Raw genomic sequence first — 21455 nt, 5'->3', positions numbered from 1 at the left:
TTAATGCTCGAGCGCGATTATTACACGGGTATTCTGTATATATGTTATATTTTGTGCGCACACACACACACACACACACACACACACACACACATCAGCGCGTACTCATTCGTGTTTATCCACGACGACGAGCGATAATAAACAAAACGATAGAATAAGAGAAAAGAGAGATTTGCAGCGAGTATATATATAATATAAAACGAATTGCGCTTCTCGGAACGAATTTAAACGTCGAGCTGTCCGGCTTATACTGATCGCTGTATATACGCGTATAGTACGAAGAGCGAAGTGTTTACGCGCGTACATCGTTATATGGTGCCGCGCGTCCAATATAACGTCGACGGGTGTAGGAATTTTTGCCGATCGCGACCCCTGAATTACCGTACATACATGTGTCAAGTATACCGTCAATGAAAATTCCATCAATCCGCAAAGTATACTCATTTTTTGTTTTCATTGAAACATCGCCGAGATCGTTAATCATAATATTAGCACGGCAGATCGGGCAAAGAGTTGTCAAAACAATACAAGGAGCCATTGAACTTGGCGGGATCGAGGTACACGCGTAATATCATCAATATCCACCTGCGTACACCGCATCACAAATAGTTCCAAATTAGCGTGTGAAACGATCCTATAACTGTCTCGTATTATTACACGTTCGTTTCAAATGTCTTTCATCGGTAAAGTATATATTTTCATAGCGAAATTCTCGATACAAACCGTAAATATGTAATCTATTATAGTGGGCACGACAGCAAAATAGTTAGAGAAAGTCGAGCACCAACGTGACGCGATATTATAACGAATCTGGGATAGCTAAATGCACATTTTTCAAAAAATGATGTGTAGTTTCATTTGTAAAAGCTGTTCTTGCAATACTTATCATTAGATACTAGAGCTGATTTATCCATTTTCGTTGGAATGTAAGCGAGACGTAAAGAGCAATCTTGATAAATTCGTTTTGTCGTGGAACGACGTTTATCGTAAACAAAAGCGTCACATTCGTTTATGAGTTTTTTTGCTTTCATCAATAGATGGAGCATTGTAAACTCGCAAGTAGTGAAGAACGTGTCGTACAGTATATAATATACAAAACATTTTCAAAGCCTCAAATTTCCTTCTATACATTTTTGCTGACGGACGGCATTTTAATAACCGAGTCCGAACGATATTATCGGTTATATAAATTGAAATATACGACCATACCCATACGCAAGCCCCTCTCGATGGTGCGTCTATATATCCACTATAAACTGGGGTGCGAAACACGATCCTCGCGTTTCCTCCCACTTCTGACGCGCGCGCAATTCGTTTTCGAACGATGATATCGCTTGCGCGCGCGCGCGACTTTCCGATAGAAGTGAATGACAAAAAAAAAATAAATTAAAAGGACGGTCGGGTGTACACGCCTTTCGCGTGCAATAATATAAACGTTAAACTTAGATTCAAGATGTACCGCCGCTGCCTGCATCGAGTAAGCGTTATTATATCGCATCGAGCGAGGGTGCGATACGATACACGTCGTTCACCTGCCGATCGCGTACATTAGTTGTAGTAATGTAACCCCCCGCCCCCTCTTAATCGGCAATGCACCGCCTCGCGACGTCACGCCGCTATACGCCCGTGATATATATCCGTACCTATATTATAATAGGCGCGAAAGTTCACTACGTATACAGGTATAACACATAGGCAGCATAATAGGCGTGCACAAGCCATATACAAGTATTATGGTTCAACCAAAGTGTCAGGTGTCAGGTGGCAAAATGAACAAAACTCACTTGAAAGTTAATGATTGATTAATTTTAATTAACAAAGGTAGAAGAATAACAGTGAAAGTAATAAAAGGCTGGTTCGCAGCTTGCTGCCTTATCTCAGAGCGTCTGCCGCTTGCGGCCTTGCTCATCGCTCGCTCGAGCCTATCTGACCGTCGCGTATGCCGTCGGGCCTGAGGCCACCGCGCGAGGCGCCACTGGCGGGCAGCGCGTGCAACGCGTACACACACACATACGTGCGAGCTGAGGCTGTGTTATGCGAATCCATAACACAAGCGTGTGCATAAGCAGATACAGCAACAGGTGTCGCCGCTCGCGAGAGACGCCGACCTGTCTGTCTGTGTTGTGCTGCTGCCCCTCGACTTTACAGAGCGGCGGTCCCTCGTGCTCGTGTGTGTATACAAGACGGGACGTGTAAAGCTCGATGTAACATAACGCAAACTGCTCGGCGTGCGCCGATCGATCGACCGATCGTTCGATCCTCGGTCCCGAGACGCGTTTTTCACCTTGTGAATGGAGCACTTAAAGAAGGAAAGTTATTGGATAAAAAATTGCTTAAAATTGATGAAAAAAATACACTTGAATTTTATCGGACTTTTTGGATCGATTTTTGGATTATTTGAAAATAGGCCATATTGTTTTTATTTATCCTTGCAATCGCTTACAATGGAATGACTAGGCAAGCTACCAGTATGCTCGCTACAGTACTGTAGCGATTATTATATTATTATTATATTATATTAATTAAATAATATAATAAAAGTTATATTAACTTATTATAGTTATTTAATTACGATATAATAATAATAAAAATATTATAAACAAAGTATATACAATATGAACATATTTTGAAAAACATAAATTTATCTCTGGGGTATTTTCTTCACATTTCGTCAAACCTCGCAACACAACGATGCTTGCGATGATTTCCAGGATACCAATCGCATATATTACATAATTTTATGATCGTCCTATGCGCGCGGCAGCTCCGGTGCAAATTCGCACCTGTGTCAAACGTTTTTCACTGTGGTATAAGAAAACGCCATGGTTATTTAGAGTATACATTTGAATGACTTTTTCGATATTCGATTCTCCGTTCGATAAAAACATTTTTTTCTACTTAAAAATAAAATTCTATCAATTAAGATGTATCGATAGAAGACAAATATGTCAGTAGCTAAATTTAAAGTCATACGCTGATTCGATTGCAAGTTCGAGAGATTCTCTTAAAGTATCAGAACTCAAAGAGGCGGCAACTTCTTCGTATACATCATTCGTGAAATCTTTTAGATCTTCTTCCGATGTGACTTCAGTTTTTTGATCTAATAATGAAAAAAATTCAACAGTCATCACATCATCCTGAACTTGTGTAATTTTCGCTGGCCAGAAATTTGAATCAGACATTCTCGCCATCACCACGTCGTTAGGAGCGTAACGGGAAAGAAATCCCTGGTTTACTGAAGGAGACGATACTACTGGAGGAGGGTCAACATTTACCGATGGTACATCTTGCATAGATGGAAGGGTCAGCTCGCCAATCGTAGGCAAATTTTCAGCTTGTTCATCGATGAAATCCGAAATACCATGTGGTAGTCTAGCTACAAGTTGATCGATAAGACAGGAATTTGAATTTTCTGGTGACACAACTGATGAAGTTGATGGTTGTTCTTCCATTAAATTTATAATATTTGTTGGAGATTTATCTTCATTACTTTTACTAAAAATTAAATTAAGTTTTCGAGTATAAAATTGGATGAAACATTTCTAAAGTAATTACTCACATTGATCCCGGGTTTAGTGGTATTGATACTTTTGAAAAAAGATTATTCGTTGACGCATTTGGCGTAGATGATGACAAGTGCTCGTCATCACAGAGCAAGAGTATTGGATAATTATATTCAGTTAGATCAACCATACTTGTTGAAGGAAGGTAAATCTTTACCGTTGGCACATCTGGCTCAGGTGAACGGGACTGCTCGTCATCGAAGGGCACATTTATTGAATGATCCTCGATTGGATCATTCATATTTGTTGACTGTTCATCTTGATTACTTATACTAAAAATTAAATAAAATTTTCAGGAATAAAATTGGATGAAACATTTTTAAAGTAATTACTCACATTAATTCCTGGTCTACCGGTATCGATACCACTGCAGGAGGGACAACATTTAACGATGGCACATCTGGCGGAGGTGAACGAGGCTGCTCGTCATCGAAGGTCACATTTATTGAATGATCCTCGATTGGATCATTCATATTTGTTGACTGTTCATCTTGATTACTTATACTAAAAATTAAATAAAATTTTCAGGAATAAAATTGGATGAAACATTTTTAAAGTAATTACTCACATTAATTCCTGGTCTACCGGTATCGATACCACTGAAGGAGGGACAACATTTAACGATGGCACATCTGGCGGAGGTGAACGAGGCTGCTCGTCATCGATGGGCATATTTATTAAATGATCCTCGATTGGATCATTCATATTTTTTGACTGTTCATCTTGATTACTTAAGCTGAAAATTTAGTTAATTTTTCGAGTATAAAATTGAATTAGGCATTTTTAAAGTAATTACTCACATTAATTCCTGGTCTTCTGGTATCGATGCCCCTGAAGGAGGGTCAACTATTATCGATGGTATATTTGGATGTATAATCTCGATCATAGGTGGATTGGGCTGCTCGTTATTGATGGGCACATTTATTGAATGATCCTCGATTGGATCATTCATATTTGTTGACTGTTCATCTTGATTACTCATACTGAAAATTAAATTAAATTATCGAGTATAAACTTGGATGAGAAACTTTTAAAGTAATTACTCACATTAATTCCTGGTCTACCGGTATCGATACCAATGAAGTAGGGTCAACATTTAACGATGACATATTTGGCATAGGTGGATGGGGCTGCTCGGCATCGTAAGGCACATTTATGACATAATACTTGGGTGGCTCATTCATATTTGTTGACTGTCCATCTTGATTACTTATACTGAACATTAAATTAAATTTTCGTTTATAAACTTGGATGAGAAATTTCCAAAGTAATTACTCACATTAATTCCTGGTCTACCGATATCGATGCCAATGAAGTAGGGTCAACATTTAACGATGACATATTTGGCATAGGTGTATGGGGCTGCTCGGCATCGTAGGGCACATTTATTGTATAACACTCGATTGGATCATTCATATTTATTAACTGTCCATCTTGATTACTCATACTGAAAATTATATTAAATTTTCGAGGATAAACTTGGATGAGAAATTTCCAAAGTAATTACTCACATTAATTCCTGGTCTACCGGTATCGATACCAATGAAGTAGGGTCAACATTTAACGATGACATATTTGGCATAGGTGGATGGGGCTGCTCGGCATCGTAAGGCACATTTATTACATAATACTTGGGTGGATCATTCATATTTGTTGACTGTCCATCTTGATTACTTATACTGAAAATTTTCGAGTATAAAATTTGATGAGACACTTTTAGTGTAATTACTCACATTAATTCCTGGTCTGCCGGTATCGATACCAATGAAGTAGGGTCAACATTTAACGATGGTATATCTGGATATGTAATCTCGATCATAGGTTGATTGGGCTGCTCGTTATTGATGGGCACATTTATTGTATGATACTCGATTGGTTTTAACATATTTGTTGACTGTTCATCTTGATTACTTATACTAAAAATTAAATAAAATTTTCAGGAATAAAATTGGAGGAAACATTTTTAAAGTAATTACTCACATTAATTCCTGGTCTACCGGTATCGATACTAATGAAGTAGGGTCAACATTTAACGATGGTATATCTGGATATGTAATCTCGATCATAGGTGGATTGGGCTGCTCGTTATTGATTGGCACATTTATTGTTCGATACTCGATTGGTTTCAACATATTTGTTGACTGTTCATCTTGATTACTTATACTAAAAATTAAATAAAATTTTCAGGAATAAAATTGGATGAAACATTTTTAAAGTAATTACTCACATTAATTCCTGGTCTTCTGGTATCGATGTCCCTGAAGGAGGGTCAACATTTATCGATGGTATATTTGGATGTATAATCTCGATCATAGGTGGATTGGGCTGCTCGTTATTGACGGGCACATTTATTGTATGATACTCGATTGGTTCCATCATATTGGTTGAAAGTTCATGCTCATTACTTTTACTGAAAATTTAGTTAATTTTTCGAGTACAAAATTGAATTAGGCATTTTTAAAGTAATTACTCACATTAATTTAATCGAAGTTTTTTTTATATACTCCATCTCTTCATAATCGATTTTGATTTCTTCTAAATACGGTCTTATTGAGTCTAAACATTTCTGTGTACATTGAAAAAAAGATGCAGCTGATTTAACTATGGCTGGATCGAGTTGATCTTCTTCTGGTATATCACAAAGTTCTTTGTATAATTCAGTGACCTTTTGGTAGTCGCCATCATAAATCTTTTTATATTCTTCATTACTTTTTCCAGGATATAGGACACGTTCAACACATGCGATGGCCAATATGCCATAATTTATTCGGTACAGATTAGCTGCCTTCCACATATCGATTCTAGAAGTGAGAAATATTTGAAAAGGTTCTAATTGTTTTTTCGAAGGTTCATCTTTGATGAATTTTTTCATTCCCTCGCGTAGTATTGCAGTTAATTTTTCTTTTTCCGTTAAATTTTCTTTTTCAATATTATTTTCCTTTAAATATTTCACCAAATCAATGATAACATGTGCCTTGGATTTATTTTGGAAATATTCTTGATTTATTGTACATTTTCGCACTCGTTTAGTCTTAATGGTTACAGTATTATCACTTATTTGTAATGGAACAGTATCAATAGTTTCAGTATCATTACTTTTTCGTGATGGAATAGTGTTAATAGTTTCAGTATCATTATTTTCTTTTGGTGGAAGAGTATCAATAGTTTTAGTATCATTTCTTCTTTGTAATGGATGATGGTTAATAGTTTCAGTATTATCACTGAAAATAAAATTAAATATTTGAGTATATAATCGCATGTGACACTTTTAAAATATTTACTCACATCAATAGAATCGATGTATTTCTTATGTATATCTTCTCTTCATCATTGATGTCAATGGTATTCAAATACGATCTTATTTCGTCCAAGAATCCAACTTTTGTTGAAAACTCAGGGCATCGAAAAAAAGATTTAGCCGATTGAACTATGTCAGGATTGAGATTACCTTTTTTCTTGATACCACACAGACTTAACAGTTTTTTATACAACCTCTCCGCCGAACGTGTGTCGCAACGATAAATCTTCATCAATTTCTCATTATCTATGTTGAGGTCTAGGACATGTTCAACGCATGCCACGAGTAATACACCATGATTTATTCGATACAGATTAGTTGTCATCCAATCGTTCATTTTAAAATTAAGAAGGGTTCTTTTGAACTCATCTACTTCAAAATCCTGAAGTTTTGCCTTCTCAGTCGTTTTCATCCCGTGATGTAGTATAAGCTTCACAGTTCCGTCAATTTTTAAATGATGGTCTTGAACTTGTTTTTTCTTTAAGAATTCTACCAATGTTATAAGATCAACTGCGCCAATTTTGTCACGGAGATATTCCATGGTAATTAAAGGTCGGGCCATTTTTTTACTTGTGTCAAATACTCTGATACAGTTTAAACGTTATATTTAAAAATATTGGACGTTATATTTTGAATAGATTAATTAATGTTACAATTGAACGTGTGAGACGTTCGAGAATGATCACGGTTCTGTCAACACTAACAGTCACACAAATTTAAACTTTGCTCCAGATCAACATTGTATTTCGGCGCTTACACACACTAGAATATAAACACATCAGTCGAAGAATACATATGCCAAAACATATTTTCCACGTTCCCCTTGGTCTATATTATAAATTGTTATAAGTTTAACAATTTAATTTATAACGAAATTTTTGATTAATTAAGAATCTCGCCTCTCGATCCACGGGCAAAATTGCCTAGTCTCAAGCATGGTCGAGCTCTCTTTAGACGCTCTGAAAATTTTCCTCGTAAAGCAACTAGGTTTACAATAATTTTTCGTGGGACTCGCGGCCGATGTCAAAACCACATCATCGATTGTCCAGATAAATTGCATAGACTCGATTTTCTACACTCATGTGATCGTTTTAAAGCTCAAAAACGATTTCGAGTAGTAGGGCCAACATATCTCTGGACTGAAGATCGTCTCAACGACTTTGCGCGTTTATGCACGAGATCTTGTTCTTTTCTTTTTCCCTTATCCATTGGCGATCGGTGAGCTGTTCCGATGCGCATAATATTGTACGACGTTGTTTTTGTTGTCGATGCCGATCAGGTACGTGAGATTTGAGCTTTGTATAAGACGGCGGTGACAAGCTTCCATTCCGCAAGGAAATTTCGGCGCGACAGGTCGGACTCACGCACCATACGGAATACCTTTTGTGTACGAAATTTTACATACAAACTTTCTCGTGTCGTCCTCGCGACATTTCGACGGCGACGCGTGTCTGCACACGTCTGCCGCCGCACCGAGAGCAAGTACACAGGACTTCAAATGTATTATAAAAAAAAAAAAAAAAAATCCGGGCGAGAGAATTTTTCGGCCTGTGCATTAGTATGCGCGAGACGCGAAAAACTATTACGTATTTCAAATGAGCGATACGTGACCGTCTCGTGGCGTTGTGTGCGCACGCTCGACTACCTGTAATACCTTTTAACTTCTTTTTTTCTCCTCTTTCTTTCACTCAGAAATTCCGTAATCGCGTGGCTAGCGATGAATAATATATAATACACACATACGCATACGTGTGTGTGCGCGCGAGATAGCTTCGCGAGAGCTGCCCAGTCCATTAAGACCTCCGAGGCGCTAAAAGTTTCGATTTATATTATGATATACCGCGAATGATCGATTCTAACGTGAGATATATCTCGCGTGAGAGAAATATTTCAGCAACCGATCCTGTATACATACGTACGGCGCTTCCGCTCTCGCGTTTTATACGTTAATATCGAGCTTTTAAGTATGTATATTCGATTGAAAAATCGAACCGTATTTACGCATACGTAATGATACGAACTCGATCATGCGTGTGCGATACCAGTTAGATTAATGGCCAATTCGAGGGACACACATTTGATCCATTACCGCTGCTGCTGAAATCCAAAGCGCTACCAGTTTATAACAGGACACAAAAAATAAAAGTGTACATAAGTATAGTCGCGCTGTAGCGTGATTTTCTCGCGCTGACAGCTTGTATACACTTGTATGTGTGTGTGTGTGTGTGTATACCTCGAGTTTCTCCGCGCTCGATGAACTGCTATATGCACAGTTTTTGGACACAAATGAGATGTTCCTCATAGATAACGTAAACGTACGCGCGAGCTTTAAGGTACCCCACGTTTGTAAAGCGTATATGACCAGCCGAAGAAAAACACGTCGGCATACAAAATCGCAGCTATCTCTCTCTTTTTCTCTCCGCACGAGCTCGCGGAGAGAAAGAGCAAAAGTCGGAAAAAAAGAAGGAAGACAAGTCGAGAAAAGAGTAAAAAAAAAAAGGAGAAGAAGTCAAGAAGAGGCCCCGACGACGTGCACCAATGCTGCAACCGTGAAGTAATCCCTTATTATTTTCGCCTCGTATTATTCGGGGCAGTATATGTGTGTGTACGCGCCAGGGCCCTTTGTTTCAAACCGGTCCTTTGGCTTCTTATTATTGAGATTAGTTTCTCTGCTTTCTGCTCTGCCCTGTGTGCAGCGCCAAACTCTCGAAAGATGTATCATTAATGCGCGCGTGTGTATACTGCGCGACTTTCGGATATGTGTGTACTATATATATAGTGTCTGCTGCTGCTTCTCGTGCGCCGTAAAAATTTAAAGAGACCCGATCTCGGAGCTTCGTCTATATATATGTGTGATACGTTGTTAGAAGAAATTTTAAATTTATAACGCAGATATAGTAGTAAAGTCAGATTATACAATTAAAGTAACTAAATACCGATTTTTATTCAAGGTACTTTTACTTGAAATCTTCTTTGCATAAAGTGCATAAAAAATTTACGAATATCACATACGTTATTTTTAATGCAAAAACAAACCTGAAAGATTCAACCCCACACTTTTAAATTTAAATACTGCGATTGAAGTTGCTCAAAAAATTCATGAAAATTCAATCGTGAATATAGCCAGACTTCGTCGCTAGATGGCGAGTATCTTTATCTGTGAATCCGTAAGTGATAATGTAAAAATAACTGTATAAGTCGAAGCTACGATTATAATTAGAACGTATCAATAATAATGTTTAATTTGTTAAATTTTAAAAATAAAACTATGATCAACGATTTGTTTAATAAAAGCAAAAAACTTGATGTGATTACGTTTAATTATTAAAACAGTGTATTTAAGGCATCCCGAAGAAATTGACTTTCTCGAGCCCATAAGATGGGAACAAAAACATAAAAAAAAATTTCTAGAGCATAACTATACAGGCGGCAGGTGAATTTAGTGGTATTTATTATTTGGCGCATGTCATCGGGCGTGTGCAGCGTCATTAGAGTTTATAATAATTTTTGCACCGAAAGTCAGCTAGAAGACCAGCATCAGCAGTAAACCGCATCGAATACGCGGCGCGACTTTCGAGTTCTCTTGTTCGCCTCGCGCGCCCAGTCGTCGTTGTAGTCGTCGCCTTTCGTCACGGTTTTCCCTCGTTAAAAAAAAAAAAGATCACGACGAGAAGGTAGGTACTTTTTAAAAAATTGAATGCAGGCCGGCCTTAATATACCGGTATTTTCATAATGTATACTTACGAGCCTAGGCGAGCGTTAGGCTCGTTTAATTTAGCGTTCGGAAAGTCGTAAATTTCTATTCCTCTTTGGCATTAATAGTCTCTTTCTCTCTCTCTCTCTCGAGCCTAGTTCGTTGTTTCGCGCGTGCACATAAGCTCGTATACTACTACTACTACGTGTAGCTTGTCAAAGTTGCAATGCGGCCTAGCGTACGTCGATTTTTTGCTGCCGCGTGCGCGTTCGAGTGTACTTAGAAGAGAGACCGCGTCCCGATCGCTTTTTCAGGATAACGAGGATTAATTAATGTTTACATAGTCGAAATCTGAATTACGAGCAAGAGTAGAGCGTCGAAGGCATTTCTCAGTCAGTCGGAGTACATACTGCGCGTCGCGGCGGAGCTATTGCTGAATCTTTCATATAGAAATACGGAGACGGTCGCGTGGAGAGCACATCCATCACGACACTGCAATGAAATTCCAGGTACATATAAGATCTACGCTACAGCAACGTCGCGATCGTCGTTGTAAGCACCGCAGAGTCTGTCAAAGCTTATATAGCTCGAGCTCGTAACGTGTATTCACTGGGCACGTGGCCGCGAGAAATCAAATGCATCGTTTTATTTGCGAGCTTGAAAAAGCAGCAACAACAGCACACTGCAACATCAGCAGCAACAATAACGAGCCGAGAGAATAAAAGCTGCTAAACATCGTCGTCGTGTCATCGAGTTTCATACATATATAGCGTGTGCAGTGATACTATACAACTACACGTATAGCCACATACTCCGCGCGCGTTCAAATAGTTTAGCGCGCAGAAAAAGGTCTGTAACGTAAATTACGCATTGTGTATGTAACATTTTACTCCTAAGCCACGTAGGTATATGTATAAATACGTGTATGACGGATGTCATGCTCCACAATGTGTTTGTGTGTGCGGTGTGTGCAGGTACGTGGGTGGGTGTGCGCGAGCTGTACCCGATGACTCTCGTAGTTACATATTATAAATGCATCTCTGGCCATAATACACGCGTGTACGTACGCATATATGTAGAGCGTCGAGTGATGTCACACACCAGCATAATTATGAATGTACACACACAGGCTGCTTGGGATATAATGCATATAATACATCAGGTGCGCGCAGTGCTGATATCTACGTTCTCTCGAGTTCTTATTACGTATGTATATGAATATGTACGCGTTCGACACGCATGGCGAATCGCGCCCTTATACGCGCGGAACCTCCGCCGAGCAAAGGCGTCCGTTCTCACGCTTCCCTTTTACCACGATCATGCATGCACGAGTGTATATGATGTATACTGCGGGCGAAAATCCTAGGGCTCAATTATCGCGCAGCGTTTTATGAAGCAATCGCGGACCCGTAATTTCCAGCATTAGGCGCGTACGTAGGTACGCGGCTCTGCCGTATAAGTTATATGGCAGAGCTCTGCGAGTACAATGAACAGTGTATAATACACACAGCATTATTTGCTCGACGACGACGTTGATGAGCTTGCGATGAGCGAGCTGCGAGCTACTGCAATTTTCTAATCGTATTCTCGCTAACGACTCGCGCGCGCCTGTCTCAGCCGTGTACACTGTACACGGCATATAATCGATCGAGAATACACGATGATGATGGACGCGTATGATGGTGTGTTTACACGATCTATATGTGTACACGCGAAGCAGCGCAAGTCTAATAATGGCATTACACTGGAGTCTAATTACGCCGTTGACGACGGGGGCCTATATAACAATCAGGTGCGCCTATATGGCGCGATTTTTCCAGGTTATTCGCAAGCTGGATATCCTATAAAGTTCAAAGTACCGCGCGCAAAGTGCAGTGTATCCGCGATCTTCTTTTCGTAGTATATATACGAGCATACTACGATACGTAAGTGTAATAGGTCGAGCGATCGTAGAGCTCGTGCGAGCGTCCATGTATACATGCCGATCGTCAAACGTTCACTAATGATGCATTAGCGAAGAAAGAAAATAACGGAGAAAAAACGTTACGATGATACATTTTACCATAAAGGTGTCTCTCCTCATTACGAATTCGAAAGAAAAGCCGGTAACGCACATTGCGAATACAAGCGCAACGTCATACGCGCGGAGAGGGGTGCATGCAGCAAGTACGTGCAACGGTCGCTAATTACCATTTTTGTATATATATACGCAATGGAATCGGCCGTATACCCACCGTTACCGTACTTATTATTATACTTGATATATATGTATTTTAAGCGAGGCCACGCGGGGTGCAGGTGCTATACTTGTTGAGCGCGCGAAAATTAACTCACCGAGCACGGAGTGCGTGACGAGGCTCGCGGCCGAAGAAGCCGCTACTGTCCCGACCGCGCGAAGATGATGATGATGCTTCGCGCTAGCGCTGCTGCTGCATCTCATGAATCTGTCCGGGGGCGCCATTTAGCATCTGTGTGTGTGATGCGCGTGGGTGTGTTTATAACTGCACTGCCTAATTTTTCAACCGGCCATGTAATAATCCACAATTGTGACACTTGATCAAGTATGATTTTGATACACATACACACACTTTCTTGATTTACACTCTGATTTGGATTTTAAAAACTCGTCGATTCACCAAACTGTGCCACAGACAATTTCACTCTCACAACGCACTCGTATCGTCGTCGTTATCGTTGTCGTCGTCGTCTTCGTCGTTGTCATCGTCGTTGACAATTCGTTTTGTCGTTTTATACTTCTATATATCGATGTGAAAAAATGTCGTCGCGTTGCAGGGGGTAGATCGTTACACGAAAAATCGGTAAATTATCGACGTCGATCGAGCTCGTTCGTTGGCGCATGTCGCCGCCACCGCTCGTCCACCAAAATTTATAACAAAATCAATAAAAAACTCATACATATGACATTTGAAACATGTATAACGATGTATAACGCGTGTCGTTCAGTCGCGGACGGCCGCAGCAGACATCGCTGCTACTCGCTCAACTCGCCGAGTCGTACTGGTGGCTGCTGCTACTCTATTCGCACAAGGCAACGATGATTGAACTCGAGAGCTGCTCGTGTGCTGCATACACATACAGACGCGTACACTTGTAGAGAGAGAGAGAGCCCCTGCCACTCGGCGCGGCAGGCTCACACACACGTACATAGACAGTCAGGCAGTCTTTAAACTCGTGGGAGAACTCGGCAGTCGGGAATGCCGCTTATGTGTGTGTGTGTGTGTGTGTGTGTGTGCAGCAGGTACGGCCATAAGACTCGTCGGTGCCCCCCTCCCTCTCCTCGTCGCGCTCTCTTCTCTCCTCTCCTTCGCCTTCTTCTTCTTCTCTTTCACCGATTCTTTTTTCTTGATAAACGGCATGGGGCCCGCTATATACAACGACTGCATGTATAGGCACTTGCCCTCTTGTATATCGTAGCACCTTCTCTGGCGTCGATATTTCGGCACTAAGCGCGCAGAATATAGATCGCATCGAAGATCGACACGCGTGTCCGTCTATTTAAAAGATTTCGAGATCTTGCGCCTGGTGCATCGAACGGGATGCTCGTACAGCTCTCTAGTTCCGTTCGAATCTATCTCGCTATTATACCCCCTCGTGTACTATAATGCACTTGTCAAGACGTCGGACTTTCGATATCGCTCCGCGCACTTTCCGGCTTGCGCGCGCGCTCGAGTTTAATACTCGTGTAGACGTATATCGATTATCGTAACATTTTGACACGTTCGATTGATAAAAAAGTTAAAAAAAAAAAAGTCAAGCCCGAGTGACAGCTACTCCAAAGCGATCTATGTGTACACCGTGCTCGCACACGCGCGCGCTACTCCTTTCGAGCCGAGCTGTTATCGCAGCTATATAGAACCAGTGGTTTACTACGCTTCCGCGACAGCTTTTTCCGCGTGCCGCATTCGATTGTATATCTATCCTATATAGCAGCGATCGAGCATAGACAATTGGAAGATATTGCGTCTGTGGGTTAAAGCGTAATACATAGACTACGCTGAGCGATGAATCATTATCGACGTTTGTACACAAAAATATAAATTGCCCAATGTATATATGTGTACCGTCGAGCGTACGATGTTTCGTGGTACTATAAATCGACGTTTATGCGAATGACCTAATTATTAATTGTAACATTCTGTATACCGATCGATCGTCGTAGATCCATCATCTTATCGCGCGCATCGACTGACGTGTTCCAGTGGAGCCTAAACCGTGTATGTTCACACTCGTTTCTGCTTGTCACCTGCATTCACGTACACACACACACACACACACACAAATACTCGAGTATAAAGCACGGGTTGATATATAAAATGAAAAAATGCTGCATTTTAACGATACGGTCATGCGTGCGAATTTAATGAACGCAACAGTAACGACGCTCGGGTGTTTGTGCACCGCGCACACTGCGTTACACCCGCGAGAGACAGAGAGAAAAAGAGAGCAGAGCGTATAGTATATATTGTTTACGATCCGGGCGTTGTTGCGTACCGCTGCCGCGCTGTTGCTTCGTATATATAAGGCTCTAACAAGTGCCTCTCGTGTGGCGTATCTGCACTTTTTTTTTTTAAATTTTAAAATACGTTAGACCATATTACGTATATTGTACTTGAGCGCGCGATATCTAGCGGTCTGCGAAGCGTGAACGAATTACGAGTTCGCAGCTACTACCACCGGGCGCGTATGCGTTATTATAATAGCCGCACACACGAGCGGTGCACCTCCGTAGTAGCTCGAGTTCAACGCTTGCGACTTGTTATTATTTTTTAATCTTCGAACTACATCGACTCTGTGTGTCTGTGCGTGTGTGTGTGTGTGTATCATGCGCTACACCGCATATAAGGTGCACAAGGCAGATAAGCGTATACATATAGAGGAACTTCCTCGTTCATCTCGGAAGTCGCAGAGACTCTGCCGTAGAGATAACGATGTATTGGACGAAAAATGACTCGAAGCTTTTATATGATATATAGAATCTGTGTATATACGTTTTATATAGAATACGTTCATTCATGCAACTGTCCGTACTGTGGAAACTTTTCATTAACGAGCAGAGTGTGTGTATATATCTGTCTCCTCTGCCTGTCTCTCTCTCTCTCTCCATTCTGCATACCCCGCGAGCGATAAACTCTTCGATGACACTCGACTCGCTCGGCCGTGCATACAGCTGTATATAGTTGTGTGTGGAGCTTCGCAGCGGCGCATCTCGGAGCGCTATTTTTATATACATCGTGCTCGCTTAGGCGCGCGCGATACGATTCATTGCCTTTTGCAAACATACACGTTACTATTACTACTACAACTACTACTACAGTGCACCGAACGGAGAACGAACGAGAAAAGTAAAATAAAAAATTCACGATCGTCGTGCGGTCTCGCTCGACGTATAGAGCTACGTGTGCATGACGACTGCCGCTCGCGTGTTTATAGTGTAATCCTATATAGGATGGAAGGAAGATGTGGCGACGACGATGAGGAGGACACTATATTGCAAAGGGAGCAACGACACAACAAAAAAATTGAGAGGAAAGGAAAGATGCTGCGTTCCGGCCTGGCGTGCAACTCATTCGTCGCTTAAGCGGATATGCACTCGTACAACGACCAACGATGATTTCGCGTTTGTTCAACGGTTGAACATTTTGCGTACGCTAATAAGTTTAATATTTGTATTCTACTTGAGGTCGGTCGGCACGGCATTGCTTCACACTGGACTATTGCGTGCACATGCGAGAATAATTTTTTCTGCAAATATAACATATTGCTGCTGCTGAACTAAAAATTCAAGCAAAGTACTGAAAGTACTTTCATAACTTGGACCACAATGTGATGTCCAGTAGATCTTGGATTTTTACTTGTTAAAAAATTAACAATATAATTACATTGATATCATAAAATTTATCTTGGATCCAGGATTAATGCACAAGATTTGACCTATATACAGATATTTAATTAATAATTTGCCTTGATCTTGATCCACATTAAATTGAAGCTTTGTATTTTTCAAGCATAATATGTTAGTATTTTAATTAAATTTCATTCAGTAACAGCAGTACTCATCTTTCTCTCTCCTTTTTAAATAAACGTATTCTAATAAATCGTCCAGCTAAAGTCTACTAGATTGAATGTTTTGGAACAAAAGTCCATTAAAAGTACTTGAAATTTACAAATAATTATTTACAGCTCACGACTGTAAGCGGTTTTGTTTCTGATAGCACGACTACGAAAATATAATTATTATTTATCTACCGAGAGTCTCATCCTACTTTACTCGCGTGCTAATGCGCGCTAATTTCGTGCCGCCTTTTATTGCCCGATTATATACTTGTGTATTAAATGTAATATATTCGTGGGGTCTTCGTGCGGAAAAAAATAAGCCGTAATCCGACTCGCGAGAAAATCGTATAAATGCGGATACTGCTGCTGCCGTGAGCACGAAAAAGTTTCCACGCAGCCGTTGTTGCTTCCTCGAGATAACTCGCTATAAAACGTCTGACCCGGCGAAGATAGACGAGAATTAGACGTTGCATTAAATAATTAAAGAAAGGGAGATGAGAAGACGGCGCAGAAAACTCGAGACAAAGATCTGCAATCTTGTTTCGTTTTTTATTATTCTTTGCAACGCGTGTTTATAGATGCTCATCGATCTCGAGTCTCAAGGCTCGAATGAGTGTGAGAAAAATTACGCACATATAGCATGTATAGCTCCACGCGGTCTCTCTCTCTCTCTCTCTCTTTGTGTCTCTTCGCAGCTCTACGAACTGTCCGGCGCTAATGAAGATGAGCTTAGCGTGTGTATGTGTGTTTATAATATAATATGCCCGGAGAGGATGAATCGATCGCGACGATCATCATCATCATCATCATCATCATCATCGCTGATTCATCGATCTGATATTCCGCGCCAAGAGATCGGAATACATAAATATACACACATAACGAGCCGCGCAAAGTTGTAATATTTTGTATACAGATCGTAGCTGTGTCGAGTGGATTTAGGCTAATCCCGCGCAACGATCGAATCGCGCGAAAGGATATATCATAACGTTTTAATAATCTTCGCGCGGCGAAACAATCGTTTCGCTGGAAGCGAAACCAAAATACGAGAATATCTCGGAAGAAATAGTACCATAAAAGCGGCTACCACACACGAGCTCGACATTACGAGCCCGAAAAGTCAAATAAAATAAAAAAATTGAATAAATAATGAAATATCATCACGTATTATGGTGTAACGAGTCAAGCACATCCGTATAACACACTATACCCGCCTCTCGCATTGTGCGATATACGCGCTGTATATGGTGCGATCGTACATAGGCGTTGTACCTACATGTGCGCGTATCGTGTGTGTCAAGGCTCGCCCGCGTGCAGCCGGCCGCGCGAGCGAGAACACGTTCCCTCCGTGCAATACCACTACTACTAGTACTAAAGTATATGTGCGAGAGCGAAAAAGGAGTTGAAACGCATCGTCTCGTCGCACCACATCCGCTCGCCTTTTAGCTTCCGCTAGCTTGACTCTGCTACACGCCGTGCGTGTGTCTGAGCGTGTGCGTGTGTGCGAGTGCCTCTATATACGTGTAATAATGCATATACCTGCCGACGAGGTAAAAACCGATGGCCACTCGATACTCGCGCGTACTCTTGACCGATAATTGCGAGCACACACATAGCTACCCTCGATCTTCATTGTGATTTTGGTAGTTTCTTACGGGGGTGTTGCCACGTCGTCCAAACGCGCCGCTGCTCCGAGATGCTTATTAACTATATATAGTCGGTTCGGCTGCAGCAGGTTTATAAACTGTGCAGCGTAAGCGTGTACGTGTGCGTATGCGTGCGTACACAAGCAACAGCAGCAGCAGCTCGAGCGGATACTCGTGGGCGGACCTGCAGCGGCAGCGGACCTCGAGAGCGCTCGATGTATATATAATAATTAGAGAATTCGACGCACGCAAAAGACATGTTGTACGCGTACGTGCGTATGTCGGAGCGAGATTTTGAGTCGCGTGATTTTTTTTTGTCGATCATTATCGTCATTTTATTATTTTCATGACTCGTGCGATGATCGAGTACACATTTTTGCGTGTGCATCGAGTCTCGCACAGAGATGAACGTCAGCATTCGGACGCGCGTCGCGATATCTTTAATATCAATAAATTGTATATCCTCGATCGGCTCGTGCAGCATCTGCTGCATTCGGACGCGATCGTCGTTGTTATAATAATTGTATACCTGCAGCAGTGGTCCAGAGTCTGTGTACGTGTGTGTTCGGAAATTTTGACTTATCATTTCTTTTCTTTTTAATTCGTTCGCCGAAACTTTTCACTTATACCTTCACCGCCGACGTGCGGCCCCTCATTACTCGCGTGACTAATATCTATAAATAAATATTATCCATTTCGAATGCTGCACTTACCGATTACTCCGCGGACGCTAATTCGACCGACAAAAAAAATCATCGTACGCAAAGCATAATTCCCGAAAGGATGGAATTATGTACCGAAAAGATCGTGGCCGCGTACGCGCATTTTCACATTCACTTACGCACGAGGATACGTATACTTTATTCCTCGCCCGGATGCATTTGTACCTCACACACAGGTTATAATGCGGTTTTGGCAGCTCGATCGCAGGTAGTAGGTAGCAGCTTTCGAAAACGTCTCAATCGTGGGTACGAATTTTCTACCGCGCGGCGCTCTCGAATTGTGTTCAATGATGCGATATGTAGTATACGAATTTTCGGGGCCAAATAATTGCCGCCTGTCGAGACACGAAACATCGGTAATACAAAAAACGACGATCGGTGCTCTCAATTTTTTCGTTCGTTGTTGCATCGAGTGAAAATTGAGTTATTGCCTGGGTGGATCGACGGTTATTACGATTTTACAGTTTTGACATTTGCATACGCATAAACGCTCGGACGCGAGGGTCCGCAATTTTTTTATTGTTGTTTTCGTGAAAGTTTATATTAATTTTTTGACGTCGAACGGTACGCACGCGCTCACGTGCAATATATTTATTCAACACTTTTACGATACTGATAAATCCTGACAGCGGACGAGGACGAAAAAAAATTCTCCCCTTCGCTCTTAAAAAATAACACGCAAATTGAAAAGAAAAAAAAAGGAACAGATGTTTTCATTTCTGGTCGTAATGAAAGAAACGCTGGCGTTGTCGACGCGCGTCTGGGCTTAATTCTGCCTGCGTGCAAAATCAAAGGGAGAGGAAATAACATTTACGCGCGGGGGCTGCAACTGCCGGAGAAATTCAGATGGAAATGTGCGTATGTGCTCGCGCACGCTCGGCTTGGATTAAGAAAGGGCCAATTCGATTTCGAATGTACATGTAATAATACAACAGCGGGCGTTGTGGAAAAATGATGCAACGCGCACGATGCGTCAGGCACGACGATTTTTACAATGGATTCTTTTCTCCCGCAGTGGCCGTGCACAGTTCGAGCAATCAACGGCGGTAGTCAAGTATTTTACAAGGTTTAAGAGTAAAAAAAAACACCCTAACGATTTAATCTGCGCACGCGTTGAGGTCGTAGAGGCTATCGCGCGTACAAGCAGAAAACGCAGAAAAATTCAAGAAATCCGAGCTCTCGCGTGAGAAATGCGAGTCTTTTTCGACGCTCGAATTTTACGGCCTAACGCGCGCATATGAGTGTATATGTGTGTGCAGCGAGTAAAAAAAAATATTACTCGCGCGCGTTTCCTGTTGTTATTTATTTATTTTTTTTATATACCTTGCCTCGTCTCTCGGCGTAGGCACCTTACGTGCCGCGGGACTCCGACGACGAGATCGTTTAGATGTACCGTTAGCCGAGGTACCCATGAAGATGTCCCTAACAACTTTACGAGATTAGCTACATTATTGTATAATACGTACTTTTGCCTCTCAGAGAAGTGCACGTGACAAACGGCAACAAAGTCATTAAGTGGCCCCCGAGTCCGTCGAGTCAAACTCGTATTGCACTTATTTTATGGCGTATGAAGTACCGCAGGTACGGTGACGGATTGTGGAGCACGCCGATCGCGTCATGGCGCAGAGAATTTTGGATTTAATATCAAAATTTTTTATTATATAATTTTTATAAGGATCTATTTATTCAAAAGAATCGTCACCATGGTAAAATTTTAAATTGTTTCAAATATTGTAAGGATAAACATGTAAATCGGTATCTTAATTGAAAACAATATAATCAAAATCGATTTTGACATCGTCCCTCGTTCTATTGATTATGATTATAATATAAACAAATTAGTTTGAATCTTGTCTTTCCCATTAGAACGATATCCGTAGACCAAAACTAAATAGAAAGTTCTATCGTTTCAATGAGGCACAAAAATGGATAACATTGAGAAGAAAATAGAAGAAGTTTTCTCAAAAGGTAATTCAAGTGAACACGACATTGTCGTTTCGGACGACAAACAAAAATTTGATGATAGGTGTCAGGAGGCACTTACGCTAAAATCGAGCTTGATAGCACACCGAGACACGATTCATAATGAACAAAAAGATTATGCATGCGACAAGTGCGAGAAAAAATTTGAGTTCCGAAGTCATTTGAGTAGACACCAATTATCAGTACACAAAGTCCGTAAAGATTTTGCATATGACCAGTGCGAGAGGAAATTTGTGAAAAAATCGAGTTTGATTAAGTACCAAAAATTAGTTCACAAGGATAGTAAAAATTTCTCATGTAACAAGTGCGAGAGGAAATTTGAAAATAAATTAACTTTACTTAAGCACAAAAAAATATTTCACGAAGTTTTCAGAGATTATTTATGTGAACAGTGCGCAAAGAGATTTGGGAATAAACAAAGTTTGCTTAAACATGTAAAGACAGTACACGATGGTCGCAAAGATTTTGCCTTCC

General features: G+C 40.9%; 2 protein-coding genes across 15 annotated transcripts in view; both read right to left on the bottom strand.

Moving 5' to 3' along the window:
- Positions 1-13508, bottom strand: part of LOC106656607 (protein TANC2) — a 44334-nt gene extending 30826 nt beyond the window's left edge. The window contains exon 1 of the mRNA XM_023463261.1: positions 12890-13508. Coding sequence (XP_023319029.1) covers positions 12890-13016 — 127 coding nt within the window. The 5' untranslated portion in view covers positions 13017-13508. The remainder of the gene's footprint in view (positions 1-12889) is intronic.
- Positions 2641-7637, bottom strand: LOC106656684. Of its 14 annotated transcripts, XM_023463262.1 has the most exons (13): positions 6849-7632; positions 6038-6784; positions 5791-5973; positions 5544-5726; positions 5297-5479; positions 5075-5242; positions 4843-5010; positions 4611-4778; positions 4364-4546; positions 4132-4299; positions 3900-4067; positions 3560-3835; positions 2641-3495 (listed from the first exon to the last, which is right to left on the bottom strand). In XM_023463262.1, exons 1-13 carry the CDS (start codon positions 7421-7423, stop codon positions 2949-2951), a joined length of 3717 nt encoding a protein of 1238 aa, XP_023319030.1. In that variant the 5' UTR covers positions 7424-7632; the 3' UTR covers positions 2641-2948. The 14 variants fall into 14 exon arrangements, with proteins under 14 accessions (XP_023319030.1, XP_023319034.1, XP_023319037.1 ...); XM_023463266.1 differs by lacking the exon at positions 4611-4778 and having other exon boundaries at positions 6849-7635; XM_023463269.1 differs by lacking the exon at positions 5544-5726 and having other exon boundaries at positions 6849-7635.
- Positions 13509-21455: the final 7947 nt, after the last annotated feature.

The sequence above is a fragment of the Trichogramma pretiosum genome, unplaced genomic scaffold, assembly GCF_000599845.2.
Source record: "Trichogramma pretiosum strain Unisexual culture from Peru unplaced genomic scaffold, Tpre_2.0 scaffold41, whole genome shotgun sequence".
Lineage (NCBI taxonomy): Eukaryota > Metazoa > Arthropoda > Insecta > Hymenoptera > Trichogrammatidae > Trichogramma > Trichogramma pretiosum.
Note: the sequence above shows the minus strand (reverse complement) of the source record. Positions and strands in the feature narration are given on the sequence as shown.